The sequence below is a fragment of the Urocampus carinirostris genome, chromosome 9 (genome assembly GCF_059441175.1).
Source record: "Urocampus carinirostris isolate Australia breed hairy pipefish chromosome 9, RoL_Ucar_1.0, whole genome shotgun sequence".
Taxonomy (NCBI): Eukaryota; Metazoa; Chordata; class Actinopteri; order Syngnathiformes; family Syngnathidae; genus Urocampus; species Urocampus carinirostris.
Genome location: NC_142357.1, coordinates 38,268,756 through 38,289,117, shown reverse-complemented (window position 1 = coordinate 38,289,117; position 20,362 = coordinate 38,268,756). Strand labels below are relative to the sequence as shown.

Below are 20,362 nucleotides of genomic sequence, written 5' to 3'. Positions count from 1 at the left end.
CCCAATCCCCTCCTCTCTTCGACGCATGGGCGTTCCTATCCGACATAGCGCCCTGCCCAATGCTGTGAGCTGGGGCAAAGCGAATGACGTCTCTGCATTTGCGGGCCGCCGACGCAGGGCTGGGTTTCCATTTTCACTGCGAGTTTCGGGGGGGATCGTCAACATGGAGCCGGAGATGGAGGACAAAACCTTGGATCTGATGGTGAGACGCGCCCCAGCCGAATTCCCACTCGCTTTTCGGGTTTAACTCCACAGAGTGTCTCGGAAAGACGAAGAAACACAAGCGGTTGATCTGAGGAGAAGAGTGGAGACCGGGGAATCTAAAAGGGAGGGCCTGCCTGGTATTAGTGATACGTTTTCTAGAACTATTCTCCAAAAATCGGGTTATTGCACTTGTCATTTCAAATTGTGGTTGTGAACAGCGTAGCGATTTGTATACACGGCCGGACACGGTTGGGGTTTCTTGGGGTTGTCTTCACTGCGGTGACGCTGCGCCACTTCAACTGGGCCCTGTCGGGGCATTAGCATAAGCGGCTAGGCTAATGCTAGGCTAACACTCGGCTGGGGAGCGGCGAAAATGTACGCTTATGTTTACACACTACGTCGAAGTTCCTACTCCTATAACACTCGTGGGCTCGTCCGATCCCCCGCGAAACATTTTAAAACGTTATTTAAACAATTCTAAAATAAAATACGGCTGTTGATATTTCTAAAGTGCGTAGAAGGAAGTGCACTGCTTTTTCATTCATCTAGCAATGACTGTTAGCCGTGCTGTAAAGCCAGCTAGCTAGTTTAGCTAACTCTTCCTTGATATTCCGTATCAAAATAGACATTCAGTTGGGATAGAAATATCTCTTTGGGATAAACATAGTCGATAAAGCACTATTCTAAATATGGTTTGTTGCATTGGATGTTTATGTGGTGTTTATTTGGCTCTCGTAATCGTGTTTATGTCAGATGTTACCAAGCTAGGTTTACGTTAGCTTTACAAGAGTTGCAATCGCTGTGTAAAGGATATCAAAAGCACACCTTTTTTTAAAATAAAATGTTTTTTACATTGCAGAGATGTCAACATCAAGAACTCAGTTTTTAGTGTTTTACGCTGAAAGTATTTTTTTAAATAACAAGTGGATCTGTTGACAGCAACATTCCCTATTAAGTCACATGTAACTTTAAGGTTCTGTGAATCATATCTACAAAATGTGTCTTAGAAATAGTGATATCGTGAAAAAAACTTCATTTTCCGTCATACAATTTTAAAAATGTCAAACGTTCAAGTGTCCTGACAAATCAGTTGAAATAATGCAATGCTTAATTGATTTATATTGCGGATGATGGCTCAAAGTCAAGTCATATTTATTTGTATAGCCCTTTATCCCAATAAGTCTCAAAGGACTGTACAGAGCACAACAACAACAAAATAACTAGTAAAATATAACATTAGTTGTATAAAATATTTTTGTAATAACAGGAATGTTTTAAGCAAAATATGGAAAAAGGGAATATGTAACTTGGTTTACATAGAATCAAATGCCAAATATGATTATATCAATGATAATAATATTATATCGTAAAGTTCATACTGAATTGACTATTTTGGTCTGCTTTAGATTAAATTTAGGAGTAAGAATTGCAGATATTGGGCTTACGATCAAGTGTGCACTAAAAGTCCAGCGCCAAAATGAGCGGTTTAGCACCAAAGTGCGAATGAACACTCTCAGAGTGGTAAAATATCGCGTAAAAGTATATTAGTATGCTATAATCCATCATCAGTAATATTTAATTAATGAAATGTGTCTATAGGTTTTTGATTAATACAGAAGGTATGACATTTTTTTCTTTGACAAGAGAAAATAAAGAACATTATCACAAAATTAATGTTCTCATCTTCTTAGACAAGTCTGTAACTATACGGATCTTCTATAAAATGTATATATTTTTCAATACCAATATGTTTGCTCATAAGGAAAGTAAATGTTTTCACTACTTATAGGAGTAGGTAAAGGTTTAAACTAATTGTGTCCAATACGACTATTTTCTAGACCAATAATATAATAATAATAATAATTTCCTTGTATTGTCATTCTGTGTAACAATGCACACAGAACGAAATGTCGATTGCACCTGACCCGTTGTAGTGAGCCGATGCAGCCGCAGCCAACAGAGGGCGCCGCCGACCACTTTTTAAGTCTTAGGAATGACTCGGCCGGGGCGCGAACCACCGACCTCCCAGTCTCAAAGCGGGCGCCTTACCATCTAGGCTACTGAGCTGGTACTGATATTCAACAAAATATGAATTCTTATTTCAATTGGAAGGAGGATATATCTTTTTATTAAGAAATTTTATCTCGTTTTTGTAATGAAATTTTAAAATATGTACTTTTAAGTGAGCAAACCTGTTTTAGCCAGCAATAGGATTTTTTCTATTTGGGTAGAAAAAGTTCTTATGTGAAATTATCTCTTAGATAAAATAATCATTATTTTAGCGGTGACCTCATTATGTTAGGGACCTAAGATACAATATCTCAAAATGAGCTAAACTAGCTGCCAATGCAATACTACTTGTTTTCAGTGTGGGTTTTTTATACACTGCAACAAAAGAAATACCCCACTGGCAGAATTTCAGTTCTTTTAAACCATATGTTTGTAATTGGCAAATTTGTCTTAAGTAGCACTAGATAGTCAATTTTTAATATGGGTGGAAAATATTATTCAATGAGAAAAATTAATGAATATCCTTTAGGTACGATTATAAAGCTTATTTTAAGGGTACTCTTTGTGCAACGGTAATTGAGCCCAGGTTGCGGCTGTAAGACTGCCAAATAAAACCTGACGTTGTTTTTTGCATTTATATCTTTCAGAATGACTTTGTTTTTTGTCATTTTCAAACATTTGTCTCTGGTACTACGACTGACAATAAGTGTGGTAATGATATAAAATCCAATGTTTCAAATTTTTGACAGTTCGATTATTTCCTAAATTCGGTATTGTACCATAAAAGTTTGTGCAAGTAGTGTTCGGGTTCACTAAGGTTGATGACCCATATCTAAAAGTTTTGAATTAAAAGCGCTTGTCAATTTGGCTTGACTTTGCAGAATTTTGATCGTTTTTATCACCTATTTTTTTAGTTACCACCTGTAGCAGATTGTTTCATGTAAAAATAATATAAAAGGGGAATGGCAGGGTTCAAATCAAAATTACTGACAGGTGAAACAATCTCCATCCCTTCCACTCCCAATTGCCATTCATTTTGTTTTTGTGAGTTTTTGTCAGTATTCTGTGAATGAATGAGAGTGTGTTCCTGTGCTTACTGTGTAATAATACTCACTCCCCCTCCCTCACTGTCCCCCCTAATATCCCTCTCCTCTTTTCACACACTCACAATCTCCTGATTCATTTATTCATCCATTCGTTTTGTATTGCATTTGTATACACAACACAACCCCCTGAAAAATTACATTCATTTTTCACTCCTTTTCCTTCACATCTATTCCTTTCTTGCTTCTTCTACCTCGCCCTTTCCACTGGGGTCGCCTCTTTCTCCTCTACCACCCTATCCTCCCTTTTCCCTCCCTGTCTTTCCTCACACAGTGCTCTGTGCCTCGCTCTCTCTGGCTGGGCTGCTCCTCGGTGGCCGAGAGTTTTTGTGCACACCTGCAGAGCATCCCCTCCAGCCAGGCTCACCACCAGGTTCTGCCTCTCTCCTCTTAATTCTGCTGCTCCCACTTCTACCTTTTTCTAAGCATCTCTATCGCCATCCTACTTACCTCATGGAATCATTTCCTCTACATTGGAAGCACATTGCTCTATAGTTCCTCTGTGGGGTTTAGTTAGCCTCCCCTTGCTTACAACAGCATCCAAAATGTGGTCACACCAAACTAATGCAATTACAGGAGACCCCTGGGATACAATAACCTCGCCTTATGATGGTTTCCCTTTACAGTGTGTAATAAGATGTTTTAGGCATGATTTAAATTAAAATCAAATTATTCTGCTTTACCAAATACCTATAATAGGATTTTGGTTCTTGTGCTTTATGTAGGGTGACGTCTCTAAGATGCCTGTCTGCTATTGCTCAACATCGTATAAAATTATGTTCTACAATTGGTTAGCATCACAGCATCCTGTAAATGTGGATATGGAGAATCTCATTTGCTTTTTAAAGACTTTGCAATTCGACAATACTGTAGTTTTATCTTGTATTTATTTCATATGGATCCCAAGGCATGCAGGGATGCTAAAAAGCAAATGAAGAGCAAAAAAATGAAAACCATGATAACAATGCTGGCGATTGTAAAGGAATACGAAGAAGGCACACAAATTGCTACTTTAGCATGACTATATTCAATCAACTATTGGGACTAGTTTTATAAATGAGTCGGTTAAAGGAAGCATAATAAGGGCATCATCATACTCAAAAGTGGAAGGTTAAAAATCAATTTTTAATTGTAATATACTGTCTCCTTCCCCCTCTTCATCATCCCAGTAACCCCACTATACCAGTTCAAGTAAGGTCACACCAAAACTAAATAAAATAGTTTTTTTCCTTTGCAAGTATATTCATTCTATCCATCTACATTACACGTGTGTCACTATATACTATTTTAGTATTTTCATCCTTTTTATCTGGGCTAATTTCAAATCTAACTTTATTTGTGAAGCATTTTTCAGGCAATGAATTGTATAAAAATATTTGGTGTACAATAAGAAAATTCAATCCCTACCTTTTTCCTCTCCCAACAACACGAAACACCAAATGCACAGACACACTGGTTAAAATAAAAGGAAATAAAAGTAATAAAATAAATACTGTTATGACAAGGTACAGACTAACATGTGAGGAAATGGACCTGCAGAAGCTCAGCCACACTGGGGATGGCATCAAAACAGACCCTACTATACCAAAAAAACTACAGAACTAAGATGTACAAATTTAAGATAGAAAGTAAAATATATTACAGTAAAAGGTCAGAAGTAAAACAAATCAAACTAGATAAAATGAATCAATTAAACCCCTTATTAAAAAAGTTGGCCTTGAGCCTCCATAGGTTTCTATCCTCCGCAAAAAGACTATTTCACTTTGCGATCCCCACCATAGAACAGAATAATGTTGTATCCCGGTGGTATTACTGTATTAGTAGCCCTTACTCAATTGGCTATTTCCTTTGCATGTTGAAGCAAAAAGAACACATGCCTTCATTCTTCTACCTGGAGGTGTGAGAGCAAAGTCGGGGAAGGTTTTCTTTCAAGCCCTGAAAGACTTTTGTATGCTCGCCTGCCTGCCTGGTTGGACATATTCCCTTTTTCTCCCTTCTGCTCTGCATGATCATAACACCAGCAAGCCCATATTGGCTTCACAAGTTTTCTGAATAGGGGTCTTGAATTAGGTTTGTTTTATCTGTGTGGCGATTGCTGTTTTTTTGCTTAAATGTTTGCAAAAAAAAACATAGTTATCCATGGGGAATGTTTATAGGTTTATTGTGTTGATTATTTGGATCTTTAAAACATGAGGGCACAACCTGGATGAAACCACTCGATGCAACGTGGATTCTGTGTGATCCGATTCATTGTCGAAAGAAAAGCGACTAATGGAAATTTTACCGTCATTCACACGGACCTTTGTTATGACACAACTCATCTGAGAAGCGTTATTGTTTTCAAAATGACATTTCCAGGTATGACATTTCCAGGTAGAGTTGAGCGAGTGGGCAATAGTGGATAAACTGCAGAATAGAATAGAATTTATTGTCATTTATTACAAAGCAGTGAACATTGTTTGCAATGACAATAACATGGCACTCCAGGATAAACATGATGAAAGATATAACAATTACATGAAAAATAATATTAGGATAGATAGGTAATAGACAGGTCTAAATTGTATTTACATCAGAAAATAGTGCAGCAACATTGTGTAAAAGTAGGAATAACAAAATAAAATATAAATTGTTTTCGTCTTGGTGTGGGCCTGCGTTTGTATTGGTACAGAGAATTATTTTGTTGTTGGATTTTCAACATTTATTTCTAATGGATTCGACTGGGTAGATGGCTTAATTGTACTCATTTTTACGGTTTTAATTCAGCTGTATCTCTTAGAACTGAAGCTCTAAAATAAAAGAAGCATGTATCAATCAAATACAATGTTTCTTTTATCAGTATATTTCATTTTCTTTAAGTATTTTTTAGTATTGGCTACCAAATCATGACTGCTTTGTTGAATTCCACAAAACAGCACTGATTTAGCAATATCTGAATACAGTACACAATTAAAGGTCTCAAATGAACTCAAACATGTGTTTATTGAATCATATTTCCATTCGAACAGTCCATCACTACTGAATTAAATTTTCCATGGGAATGACTAATTTCTGTTGGCACTGATTTTTCAAATGACAAAAAGTTCATTAAGTATAACAGTGACTCATTTAAACACCCAATGATATTGTGCCCCGCCTAAAAAAGTGCTACCAAACAGAAAACTTAAACCATTGTTGGTACGAGCAAACATTGCATTCAGATTGCAGGTGACTGAGGTTGCAGTATGCTAATAATTTATAGAGATATGGATTTTTCTTTGCAGAAAAAGTGACTGAAACCATCCAGAATTGTGTCTGACTTAAGAACACAAATGAAGTAAAAAATGCACCGATATTAAAATCAGAGCATGGAGTATGTCGCAAATATAGATGTAATCTTAGAACCTGACAAAAAAACTAATACAATAACTTGTAAAATATGCAATAACTATCATAATGACTTATAATATATGCAAGTTAAAGCTATTCACACCGATCTAAAAATAATTCCTTTCATGCTAGTTGAGGGGAAAATGACTTCCTTGAACTTTATATGGAATTTCAATGTTTAATGTTACAATCTACCATTGTTGTACATTACATTATGCAAAATAAACAAGCTTCTCAGTGCAGGACAACATTATAACTTTTAGTATTTTGAAAACAAAATTGTAGGAAGTATACCTGACTCTAGTTCAAGCACGTCAGTCGGTGTTCGTTATATAAGCCGGCAGCGAGGGCATGAAGTTATGTGATTATGATTATGTTTGATTGTAATTGGATTAATGAGTAGGGGGTCGGATTTAGGAGTGAGCAAGCTTAGATTTTGATACAAAGAAAGCCGATATCTGGCAACTGGAAAAAACTGGCAGTGACACCATTGAGTAATTGGTGCTAGTGTCAAGTACAGGAAAAATGTCATTATATCCCTAATTCATCCCATCTATTCAATATATTTTTTAAATGATGATAATTAAGAAAAAACTTGTAGCGATACATTTGACCTCGGGATACAGCAATCATCAATTCTGGGGTGGGGATCGCGAGTAAGATTTATTATATGGCAGATAGAAATATACGGTAATTGGCGAATGTGTTCCAACGCTTCGGTACTTTATGTAAAAAAAAATAAAATGACAAGTTACTAAATAGGTGAGTGTATCACTGCTGGTTTATTGTTCTTGCTCTATCGCCTCCTTACTCCTAAGGATTGCCAATTGGTTGCGACCATATTCCTTTGTGAGGGAAATTATGTGTCTGTCTTCCTCGTATTTCTTATCTCGAGATACTTCTCCATGGTTATCATACTTTTGTTTTTCCCTTTAGCGTCAGTGCCATACCTCAACAAATTGAAAGATTGTTACAGATGATTCTGATCTGAGTGAGTGAGTTAGGGAGCATTGTGGTAATTTATTGTTGATGTTGTATGGTGGGATAAATGTCGTAAAGAGGGACCAAAAATATTTTATCACTTATCATAACATGGAAATATCATACGTTAGGGAGGCCATAACCCAGGTGCTACTGTATTTTTTTTAAAATTGCTCTTATGTTCCTTCGTAGAAAAAAAAATGGTTGTTGTGGTCAGTGTGCATGTGCGTAATCAAAGAATCTGCTCGCAAAGCTATGCAGTCATGACAGTTCTCCCCTTCTTTGGCTGTCTCTGTGGCACTTCTCTGTCTAACTGCAATTACACCAATGCACTGCCTCAACAGAATGATTTCAGAAGGCTGATCTTTGGAAAGATGTATTGCATTAACCAGCACGTGTGTTCTTTTTTTGTTGCTGTACCAGAATACGTCGGGGATGGAGTCACAGAATCTTGTGGATGACCTGTCGCCAAAGAAGAACACTGTTCTCAAGGTATCTTTCAGAAGAAATTGTGTTCCCATTTGAATGGGATTATAATGTAATCATTTGAACACAGAAAAGTCGGTACCTTAGGCAGTTGTGAACCAACATATTGTTTTTCTCTCCACAGCTTAGTAATGGTCCTGTTGTGGGCTCCCGCAAGCGCCTGTCAGAAGGGAACTACGAGAAAGAAAAGGAACACTGCATCGCCCTGTTCGACCAATGGTCAGAAACCGACCAGGTGGAGTTTGTTGAGCGTCTGATCTCCCGAATGTGCCACTACCAGCACGGCCACATCAACTCCTACCTCAAACCTATGCTACAGAGAGACTTCATCACGGCGTTGCCAGGTACAGGAGTTCGATAATGACATTTTTGTATTATCTAAGAATATACCAATTTAGCACTTTGCATCATGTCCTCTCTCCTTTTTCTACAGCTCAAGGCTTGGATCACATAGCGGAAAACATATTGTCTTTCCTGGATGCACGTTCACTTTGTGCAGCAGAGCTTGTGTGTAAAGAGTGGCAGAGGGTCATTTCTGAGGGTATGCTGTGGAAAAAGCTTATAGAGCGAATGGTTCGCACTGACCCGCTATGGAAAGGGCTATCCGAACGTCATCAGTGGTGAGGATCAGCTTTCAATAGTTTTGCTTTCCTGTGTCGATATTAAATCGAATCAGCTTGTTTGTCATTTACACTTAACCCTTGTGTACAAAGTTAATCTGTTTTGAGGTGGGGATTGCAAGGTGAATTTGTCTTGGGGTTAGTAACCTTTTAGCTAATATGTTCAGAACCCCCTGGTACTCCAAATAAAAACATTAAAATAAAAAAATAGTATAAAGTAAATACTACTTATCTGTCATATATGTGCATATGATTAAAAAATATTAAGATTAGGTAAGGCCAGACATTTGCAGGTGTAACTTATTATCCAGTTTGCCTTTTAGGCCGGAAAATACGGTAAATAATATTGGAAATGCCCATTTTCAACAAAATGCTACATAATACGATAACCATTTACGAATGGATCTGTTTTAGTGGTGGAACAAGACTTCATAAAGATAGTTCGTGTTTGATTAAATAAGTTTGCGTTGTTTGTAGACCGGAAAATAGGGTAAATACAATTAGAAATGCATGATTACAGTGAAAAGCTGCTTAATACGGTAACCATTTATGAATGAATCTATTTTAATATTAAATGTAGAATTTATAATGTTCTTTAAAATACACATCCATAGTGGGTGGATGCAGATGGTAAGGAGAGGGCTGATGTCATGACTAATGAAGATTTCCTCGCTTTGTTTTCTTATTTTCAAAAGTCCCGATCATTGGATATGTCCAAAAAAAACATAGCAATTGTAGCGATAGTGTTCCCTCTTCATATTTCCTGATTATCACAAGGTTTGTCTCCATGGTCATCATTTTTTGCTTCTCTTCTTAGCATTGCTGCCAGACCCGGAACCCATAACAAATACAGTACAAAAATTATAGTATTGTATCATTGACTCGTCATTACGTAGCACACAAAATTCAGAACTAAATGCAAAGAAAGACATTGTGGGAAGAAGTTCAGCGAATAGCTTAACGGCATTTTCACGATGCTGTGACGCAAACCAATAGCAGACCACTTTATATGAAGTGACCAATATCAGACTGCTATCTTAGAAACACTTGTTGCATGAATGCCACATAGTTCTTGGGCACTCAACATAATTTGTTGTTGATGTGGCATGGTGAGGTCAATGCCATAAAAATGCTCAAAATCCTCTTACTCCACATGCTAAAGTGAAAAGGTCGTTATGCAGCGACACAGTATCTCAGGGGTCTATTGTCCTTAAACTGCACTGCTTGTTATTATTTTTATTAAGATTATAATCATGTCAATAACTCCTTCACTGCCATCCTCTCTAAAATCCATCGTTAACGTCTATAGCAGCCTAAATAAGTCTTTGACCTCTGTAGCTGTCTATGACAGTAAATTGTTTAAATAATTATGAAAGTACACTAATTCTTGTTTTTCTTCACAGGGAGAAATATCTGTTTAAAAATCGCACATCAGAAGTCCCACCCAACTCGTATTATCACTCGCTTTATCCCAAAATCATCCAAGACATAGAGGTAAGTGAATTCAACAAGTCAAATGGGCTGGTGTGTGTACAATATTTATGGACAAATATTTCCCTTTATACATTTTTTAGAAGTAGTTTGTTTTAGGTACAAAGTCTTTCAATTTCCAATTATTTTGTATTCTTAATATCTTTGTACACGCACTTTCCGCAAGAACCGTCGTGTCACTTTCATGTGTTCTTACGTTTATCCTTGAGAAATGTCTTTTTCATTTCCTTTCGTCCTTTTTTTTCTCCCCCCTCCAGACAATTGAAGCTAACTGGCGGTGCGGCAGACACAATTTGCAAAGGATTCAATGCCGCTCAGAAAATAGTAAAGGGGTTTATTGTCTCCAGTATGATGACGACAAGATCATCAGTGGCCTTAGGGACAATTCCATCAAGGTATTTGTGACTACATAAACAATGTCTTTAAGAATCTACGGGTACAAAATAACCCACACAGGTGATAGTAGAGGACTAAAACATGGGTTGTGCTTGAATGTAGCTTGCCAAAAGCATATGCTTACTTATATGACCAGACTGTGGCAGTTTAGCTGTGGGGGGCAAAATAAATGAAATGCAGTGCTTTGCTTTAAAACTCTGCTCTATTGTCTACAAGCTGTGCTAGCAAGTAGCTTGCCATAAGCATTGACTCAGACTGTATATGGATGGTCTTTGGCATTTTTGTCGTGGGAGCAGAAAATAAATGTCCTAGAGAAATCAGCCAACGCATATAATGCCTTTTTAGCGAGTAAACCAGCTTTTGTTTGGATCATTTGTCTCTGTAATACTAGTCCCATAGTGCTTTGTGATAAAAACTTGGCCCAGATTCTTACTTTGTAGAAATTCACTTAATATTGGTGGTTATGAAACAGATTAACCACAAAAATCGATGGAATACTGTATTGAGCAATCTCAAATGCTCAAGCTAACTCTGGAATTAAAGCCCACAATGCACAACAAATCCACCAGATGGCTCCAAAGTATTTTTAAGGCTCTTGCATAAGCAGACAAACAGCAAATGTGCCCTGTACTTGACTTTCAAAGGTGAGCACAAATAAAGTTCCAACTTAAAACTTAAATAATGTTATTTGTTTTTACCTAGATAACATCTAATAATGCACTCCGACCAGTCAGTCTCAGATATTTTTAACTTGAGTGTACAATTTAAGGGGTTTACCGTTTGTTAAACCTACAACCAATGTAATGTGGTTCCATTTAATGAAATAAAACACAAAAAAGTGACAAACAGCAGGAAAGCAGTAGCGTATTTGTCAATATATTATTGTGGAGATGGCTGGCACCCACCCAAGGCTGCTCTAAATTATTCTCCCAAGTACTTGCCTCCCGCTTGCCTCAGCAGCGGGGAAATGGGGCGTGAACAGTACATGAGCATCACTATGACAAATGGCCTTTCTTTGCCTGACCTAAATATTCGCCCATTCTAAAAATCGCACTTGCTTTCTGTTTCTCCCCTTTTACTACTTACAGATATGGGATAAACAGTCACTGGAGTGCTTGAAGATTCTAACTGGTCACACAGGTTCAGTGTTGTGCCTCCAGTATGATGAGAGGGTCATCGTTACTGGCTCGTCCGACTCAACCGTTAGGTAAGAAATGGAATATCGAAGATCTGTAAAATTATTGACTAGAGAAGTATCAAGACACATCTTACGTTTAGGGAATCGTTTATCCAGTTTTATTCTGAATGAAAATATAAAACAACATCTATGTAGTATGTATGGATGTACATCATTGTAAGGAAGAGAACATATATATATATATATATATATATATATATATATATATATATATATAAATAATGTATATGAGATATTTACATTATAAATAACTTTATACTTTTCCCCAGCACAGTGACAATATGTTGCCTTAAATACTATGTAGACATTCTTATTAACTTAATCCACATTAAGTAGGTGCTGTAGTGGACCAAATAACTTTATCCAAAGCAAACACTTGTCTTGGTTTAGATGTGGCTTGGGAATGGGTAAGAATTACACGCTATCGCCCAGCCTATCGAAATACCTCGAATCGGATTTACAGCTGCCCCATGCCATGACCATTTTGAAAATTTAAGAAGAAGAAAAAATAAAAAACTGCAATGCATTTCAAGCGGAGAATGTCCGACTATATTGGGTTTGCTACGTGCTCTGTGATTGGCTTATTGCGTTTTGGGCAGGGCTTGGCCATAGGGCAATTGGCTAAGGTTGATAGGCATCAAATGATGAAACAATTTGTGCAGCAGTGAAAAAAATCTGATGGTTTGCATGTAAAACTTGTTGTTCTCAACATGCATCAATGTTGTGCATTGGTTATCAGTACACAGCGCAATACACAGCCCTCCCTACTGTCTTCCCCTTTCCTCTCTGCTTCTGTTTGACTGTGTCCTGGCCTCATCCTCAGGGTGTGGGAGGTGACGACGGGCGAGGTATTGAACACGCTCATCCACCACAACGAGGCGGTGCTCCATTTACGCTTCGCCAATGGCCTGATGGTCACGTGTTCCAAAGACCGTTCCATCGCTGTGTGGGACATGGCCTCGCCCACAGACATCAGCTTACGGCGAGTCCTGGTGGGACACCGGGCGGCCGTCAACGTGGTAGATTTTGACGACAAATATATTGTCTCAGCCTCAGGGGACCGCACCATCAAAGTAAGTCTTTTATTAAATGGGGGTTTTCTTTTGAAGCTTCGCGGGTTAATTACATCCTCTTACGTTAATAATATTAGAGTAGACTGCTTTTCATCCATGCCTTCTTCTGCCAAAGCTTGCTTGACACGTTTGTATTTAAATAGTAACAAGAAAGACACTCAAAACACAGAGCCACCAAATACTATGAATTTCCGTAGTTTAATAATAACAACAACAACAATAATAATAATAATACATTTTATTTTGAAGCGCCTTTCAGGACAACCAAGGTCGATGCATGCATACTATAAAACAGTTATATCAATAAGAACAAAAATAAAACAATAAAAAAACAAATATATGATAAGGGTACAGTAAAAAGGGGTGGACTTGTTTGCTACACAAGTTTATAGCAAATTACAAAATACACATTTCCCATGAGCATTACAAAATTTCGAGATTTTTTTCTCTAGATGTTGCTCTTTGTTTAAAGGTTCAGTGTGTATTTTTTAGCACCCCTACGGGCAAAAGACGTCATTAGATTTTTTTTTTAAATTGATTTAAATAATGAGCAAAAATACATGAACTATCATATGAATACACACTTTTTAATTGTCATAGGTTTAGAAATTTGTATTTATTTTACATGACTTGAGCCTTCCCTAGTGGGAGCTGACATGTCCTCTAAATGGTTCTCTTTGTGTAAAGGGAAAGTGTATTTTTGGTACACAAAATAAACATTGAAGAAAATAAAAGCAATTTTATTTAAATATAAGCAAAAATACATAAACTATCATAGAAATACCTTTTTTTAATATTTAAAAGTTGAACAATCTTGCATAACATGAGCCTTGCCTTGAGCTGCACTTGCTGCACTTTTTTTGTCATTATTTTAATTCTTTTTTCCCTCTTCTTTTGTTTCTTCTCTTTATTTTATTCTTTCTTTTTTTAACTTTTTCTTTATTCTTTGAACTTTCTTTATGCCCCTTTTTCTTGCTTTCCACCAACACCCTCTTTCCTCTTTTATTTTTTTTTTCTCTATTTGTTCAAAAAAGGCTAGGCGAAAAAATAAAAATGGTCACTTTGAGTCTCCATAGTTTGTATGTGCTTCCTTGTGCTTTTTAGCACTTATTTTATTTAGTTGCACTACACAATACAGTGACATCTTTTGGTCAGGCATTAGACACTGTCCCTAAAAACACTCAGGCTCATTTACTACATTTCCAGTGCATCTAGAGACAAAGAGTGCCATCCAAATCAACCTTTTTAGAGCCAAGGTACATTTCTTTCATTGAAGAAACCCCGCGGGACACCATCAGTCAGTGCTGTTGCATCTTCGGTAAAAGTAAATCCAAATGAAAGATAGCTTTCGCGAGACCGCACAGGCACACAAATTGGATCATTTCCCACGGCACACCTGACAACGTGACAATATCTGGTGGCACAATGGTTGAAAAATATGTGATATAAATTGACTCCTCTAGATCAAAGAGCTTCATGAAACCAGTTGCCCCTTTCTATTTACATTTTATTATACAAATCTGTTTGTTGTCATAAATATAAACAGTCATATTCATATAAAGTTGTACAGTAAAACTATTAATCTGTTGCTACTAGAAATGTTTTTTAAATCTGAACATTTTCTTTATAAATTCAGAAATACCATTTTACTTTACAGTACTGAGTTGCTCTGAAAACAATAAAAATGTTTCTATACCTTGTTTTGGAGGCAACAATAACTGTTAAAATCCTGCTTTTGGAGATGGGTAATAATAACTGATAACATTTTTCTAACTGCATGCTAGATGTAGAAAATAATAAAAATGCACACAATCAAATTGGTTTAAGTTGTGTCTTTGTTTTCTTTTGCAATCACAACAGCGCAATACAATAGCAGTTCCAGTAAACATGTTTCCAAAAAATAAGTGTGTGAGATTAGAGTTTGACCTAATCAACTTCAGTCATAACAATAATGACTAGCACCATATTACATATTCAGATATTGCATAAAGTGCATATCATTATCGGTGTAAAAATTGTCACCTACAAACATAAGTGATGTCACACATTCCCTGGCTAAGAAAAATATATAACATTAGGCCAATAACTGACGTCATATATGGCTGGTATTGCTTGGATAACTCTAAACCTGATAATTATCGTGCATCTTTACTTATTGTTTTTTCTTTTCCCCACGTGTTTAGGTATGGAGCACCAGCACCTGTGAATTTGTCCGCACGCTAAACGGTCACAAGCGGGGTATCGCCTGTCTACAGTACCGGGATCGATTGGTCGTCAGCGGTTCTTCTGATAACACAATTAGGTACATTAATTACTTTGATATTTCCTCCAGGAAGGCTATTATGTACTTTGATAGCAGGATGCTTTTCTTTTGGAAAATTAGATTGTAGCTGAACTTGTTCTAAATACATTTCCACGTTAGGATATGGGTCTGACTAAAAATGTGGAATGTTGGAGGTTTTAGTAAAATATTTTATAAAATCAAAGTTTTGGAGAGACACACTGAAAATAAGATACAATTAACAAATTGTCTTTTTTTCCATGTGCTTAATAGTTTTCTCAGATAAAAAATACATTTAAAATGATCACAACAGTCTTTAAAATGAGCAAACTTGTATAGAAGACAATAAGAAAGAATGCTTCAAACAGGACAATTGGAGTCTATATATTCTTATTTTACCTAAAAAAACCTCAAACAATTACATTTGAACTTTCACTGCAAGATTATTTATTTTACCAAAATAAATATATTACATAAAGTGAGCATAATCATTTGAAATTGTTGCATTCAAAATAAAAAATCTTTTAAATGGGAAATTCTATCTGCTCTTGAAACAAGAAAGTTTTACTTGGAATGATATTGTACTTGATTCTTTTCACTGGACATTTTGCAATGTAACTCTACCTTAATTCAACCTCAATTATTGTTTTCATGTATTAAAAGGCAATCCTTGTTGCAGGTTATGGGACATCGAGTGCGGGGCATGTTTGCGAGTACTCGAAGGTCACGAAGAACTTGTGCGTTGCATCCGCTTTGATAACAAGAGAATTGTCAGTGGCGCTTATGACGGGTAAGAGTCCTTTTTCCCACTTCAATAGTCCTATTTATTCCTCACGTCTTGGCTTTTTCTTCTACAGTAAAATCAAAGTGTGGGACTTGCAAGCGGCCTTAGACCCACGGGCACCTGCAAGCACATTATGCCTGCGCACTCTAGTGGTGAGTGCACACACTTGATCAAATCTTAATTCATTTGTATTGCATTTCTCTGTCACAAAATGCAACTAAAAGTCCTGTATAAAACCAATTTAAGTACAGTAAGTAAATTCCCATCCTTTCTTCCTACCCAACATCTCAGAACTTCAAATAAAGAGACACATGCACAAAAGTTAGGCAAATTAGGTTGGTTGGTGGTGGGAATAGATGCAGTTGGCTTTCTAATGGATTCTAATATTGGCCTTTTGCTTATTACTGCTTAGAAACGGGCTTCGTACGGGTACTTGAAATCCTCGAAATTGCTTACACTTCAATGTTTTGTTTTCAAAGATTGAAAAGTGCTTGAATTTTGATTGGAGTGCTTTTACATTCTTAAAATTGTTGCCATGTTTCTTAACACATCTGCCTAAAAATGACGTCGACACTGCTCTCTTGTGGCTTCGCTTTGCCTTTGCATTTCTTCGCTCGCGATTAATGGCAGTGCAAGGATCACGTGTCAATTATAAGCTATGAAAAAAGATAGATAGATAGATACTTTGTTCATCCCCGAAGGGAAATTCACATTTCCAGCAGCATCCCTGAGCTAAGAACAATCGAGAACAATCGAAAATAACACGGGAGCTGCTGGAGTGGCTGCCATTCGTGACGGCGCCCGAAGAAAAGATTCAATTTGAATCATGTACAAACAAACAAACAATTGAATCATGTACAAACAAACAAACAAACAAAATATTCATGTTTCAATAAGTGGAGTGTTAATAAAATGGGGGGAAAATAATTTCTGATACTGATATAACCAGGTAAAACTAATTTTAAGTTACCTGTCCAAATGAATGTTGTGCCATCTCACCTTTCCCACTCTAGGTAGTGTTGGTAAATTGTAATGGACTGCACCTGAAAATGTAATCTACACATCACTGGAATTTTTACTCAAGTTTTGTCTCAAAACAGATATCCTTGCGATCTATCTAAGAATCTTAAGTCTTGATAAATGCACAACATCGCACACACATGATTCACTGAATTTTTTTTCTTTAAATGGTACTGGAAAAATTTGGTTCTGAAAGTTTTTAAAAAGTACTTGAATTTGGCGAAGAAAAAGGTGTACGAACCCTGTAGATTGCAAAAGTAATGGCTTGAGCTTTAGAAGCGACGTAGGTGTTTGTTTTTTCCCCTGCGTTTATCTTTATTTATTTTTCAATTCTTCATTTGGATTTGCAGGAGCACTCCGGTCGCGTGTTCCGTCTGCAGTTTGACGAGTTCCAGATTATCAGCAGCTCTCACGACGACACCATCCTGATTTGGGATTTTCTAAACGTTTCCACAAACGGCCAGTCAGAGGGACGGTCACCCTCCCGCACCTACACCTACATATCTAGATAGCAGGTACGTAATCGCTGAAAAGTCGAAAAAAATTCCCACATTCCGATCTGTGTCTTCAAGATGTCTTTTTCTGCTGATTTAGTGAAAAGATGCTTTAAGTCTTTGGCTGCCAAACAGCTCCCCACACAACTCGGAGTAATATTTTTTTTAAGCAGTGTAATATGACTGCCAAGATAAATGCAGATTCTTTTCAAGTGTCTCAAATGTTCCATGTTTCCATACGATGGTGCCCGTCAAGGAGCAGTTGATCCGTGCACATCTGGCCCTCCCGCGTGTGAACACAATTTTCCATCTGTGCTCACTGTCACAAATCAAGAGCGATATTGGAATGTTGGCGCATCTGTCGGGGGGTCAGGTGACTTTTGCAACACTTTGCATTAAAGCACCACTGTCTAAGGGGGCAGCAGTAGCTCAGGAGGTAGAGCGGACGCAGGTCCGATTCCAAGTTCCTCTGAGTTAAATGTACAAGTGTTCTTGGGCAAGACACTGAACCTCTAATGCTTCTAAGTGCCTTGCAGGGCTGACTCCGCTATCGGTGTGTGAGTTTGTCTATGTGTGTGTGAATGGGTAAAGTGTGAAGTGAATTGTAAAGCTCTTTGGAGGTCCTCAGTGACTGGTTACAGCGCTATATAACTAAAGTCACTTTACCACATATAACAGGGGTGTACAAACCATGACCTGTGTGCCCAATGCGGCTTATTCATCCGGCTCACCAAACAAAAATGGTCCGAATATAATAATATCCAAAAGGGTAAATAAAGTACTATTAATTAAAAAAAAATTTGGTGCCAACTTTGTCTCCCTTGTCCCTTTGTGTGTCAACAACAAAATACTACTACATAAATACTACAAAATTACTAGAAAACTAAATTTAAAAATCAGTCCTTAAAAGCAGGGACTTAATACATTAATTCACCTCCATTCTCAATGAAAAAATACCAAAGAAATACTCCAAAAACTACTACAGTAATACGATAGTACAAAAATACTACGACATAAATATTGCAACAGAAATACTACAAAAATACTAATATGGAAACACTACAAAAATACGACAAATTCTACAAAAATACTAGATTTTACAAGAACAGTATTAGGGAAACATTTCAAAAATACTTCTACAGAAAAATTACAAAAATACAACTACAGTAACCCTGTAATAAAAGGTACTACTACAAAATGTTAACCAAACAAAATGCAAAAATATTAGGGCAGAAATGCAACTACAGTAATGCAACACATAAACTACAAAATACTGCAAAAAACACTAGTAATACTACAAAATACAACAAACATACTACAAAATACTACCAAAATTGTACTACTAAAATACTTCTTCAGTAATATTGTAATAAAAAAACCGACTGCATAAATATTACAACAGAAATACTATAAAAAGATCTACAGTAATATTACATAAATACCAAAGAATTATTACAAAAAAAATGGGGAAATACTGCAGAAATACTACAAGAACACTGCTACGGAAATACTAATAAAATACAAATACAGCATTAGTACAATTTATTTCTATGGAAATACTACAAAAATAAAACCAAAAGTCTTTATTGTTTTTTTATTTTTTGTTTGGAATTCTAAACTCTGAATATGTGAGGCCATGACATCACCTGTTTTGTATTTAAAATATTTTTCGCTTGCATTCGCTGAAATTAGCGAATTTCGCAAGGCTCAATTGACCGTCTGCAAAAACAGAAAATCCCAGCTGCACGTCTCAGACATCGGAATCGTTCTCAGCTGCGCTTTTTCGCCCACTCTGCAGAACCGCGACTGTGTTTTTCTTCATTTTCTTTCTCTTTCCTGCAGGTGGCTCCATCTCTCGCACCCCGCCTCGTCGGGTGCGTCAATCACGGAACGGAGCCCGCCTCTCCTCCCTTCCTCTCGGTCATCTCTCTGTCCTGCTCGCACCTCCTCCCCCACCCGTCGGTTCTGCCGACCTTCAAAACCGGACCTTCAAGACGGCGTTTTTCTACCGGCGCTGAGGACTGCCCCCCAACGCCGACCTTCTACTAATTTATCTTTTGTAAACTAATGACAGTATTAACAGACGTTATATAAGTCACCCTCCTCTCACCCGCCCAAAATTCTGCTCCAAAGGTTCCTACGGATCAGGAATCGCTTATAGTTCTATTTATATACGACGTATACATCCGTGCAAATGCACAGCTGGACAGAGGACGGTCGGAGCTGTGACGTCGGAGAAAAGAGACTCCTTAACTCGGCTCCAGGAAAAGAAGGGAACGATGTGGAAGACGGAAGGGAGTGCGCCCAGGTGAGCCCTCTCGCTACCTCCTCCCGTTCCTCTCCCCCTTCCCAGCTTCACGTTCGGAAAAAAACCCCGCCCGCCCCTCAGAAATGCACACTAGCTCGAAAATTGAGTGCCCACGTACGAGGCAGAACAGAGCAAAAGGCGTCAGACATGCATGTGAGGTCGCCTTTGCACACCTCAGCTATTTTTTCTCATTTTCTTACTCTTTCTTCTTCTTTTTTTATAATGTTATTTTCTAATTTTATTTGGTTCTTAGTAAAAAAGGAAAACAACAAAAAAAATCCACGCTAGCCCTCTCCCCTTTTTTTTTGCTGTCTTTTCTTCTAACCTCACCTGGTTTGTTTTGTCCATCTGCTCGTTCCTCTCACTCCACGTTTGCGCTCGCTTCGGTGACGAGAGAAGCTGGAATTTTGTTCGGATTTAGTTGTAAACAAAAGTTGTCTCGTTTAAAAAAAAATTGTGTTGTATATTAAAATGATTTTTTAAAGAAGAAAAATGACCTTATTGTGAATAAAGTACTTGACCGTGAGTGTTGAGCCAACTGTAA

General features: G+C 37.3%; 1 protein-coding gene across 1 annotated transcript; it reads left to right on the top strand.

Moving 5' to 3' along the window:
* The first annotated feature begins 49 nt into the window (after nucleotides 1-49).
* On the top strand, nucleotides 50-20,362 carry fbxw11a (F-box and WD repeat domain containing 11a). The gene is made up of 13 exons (XM_088343763.1): nucleotides 50-202; nucleotides 8,091-8,159; nucleotides 8,278-8,497; nucleotides 8,587-8,773; nucleotides 10,177-10,267; nucleotides 10,522-10,659; nucleotides 11,749-11,867; nucleotides 12,682-12,931; nucleotides 15,115-15,233; nucleotides 15,892-16,002; nucleotides 16,070-16,148; nucleotides 17,367-17,531; nucleotides 19,353-20,362. The coding sequence occupies exons 1-12, from the start codon at nucleotides 164-166 to the stop codon at nucleotides 17,526-17,528; spliced, it is 1,584 nt and encodes a 527-aa protein (XP_088199889.1). The 5' UTR covers nucleotides 50-163; the 3' UTR covers nucleotides 17,529-17,531; nucleotides 19,353-20,362.

Excerpts from the sequence above, each read along its gene's own strand:
- fbxw11a (XM_088343763.1), top strand. The coding sequence starts at position 164 with ATGGAGCCGGAGATGGAGGACAAAACCTTGGATCTGATG. Across the intron at positions 203-8,090 it reads ACAAAACCTTGGATCTGATG|AATACGTCGGGGATGGAGTC; the intron begins GTGAGACGCGCC and ends TTGCTGTACCAG. Across the intron at positions 10,268-10,521 it reads AAATCATCCAAGACATAGAG|ACAATTGAAGCTAACTGGCG; the intron begins GTAAGTGAATTC and ends TCCCCCCTCCAG.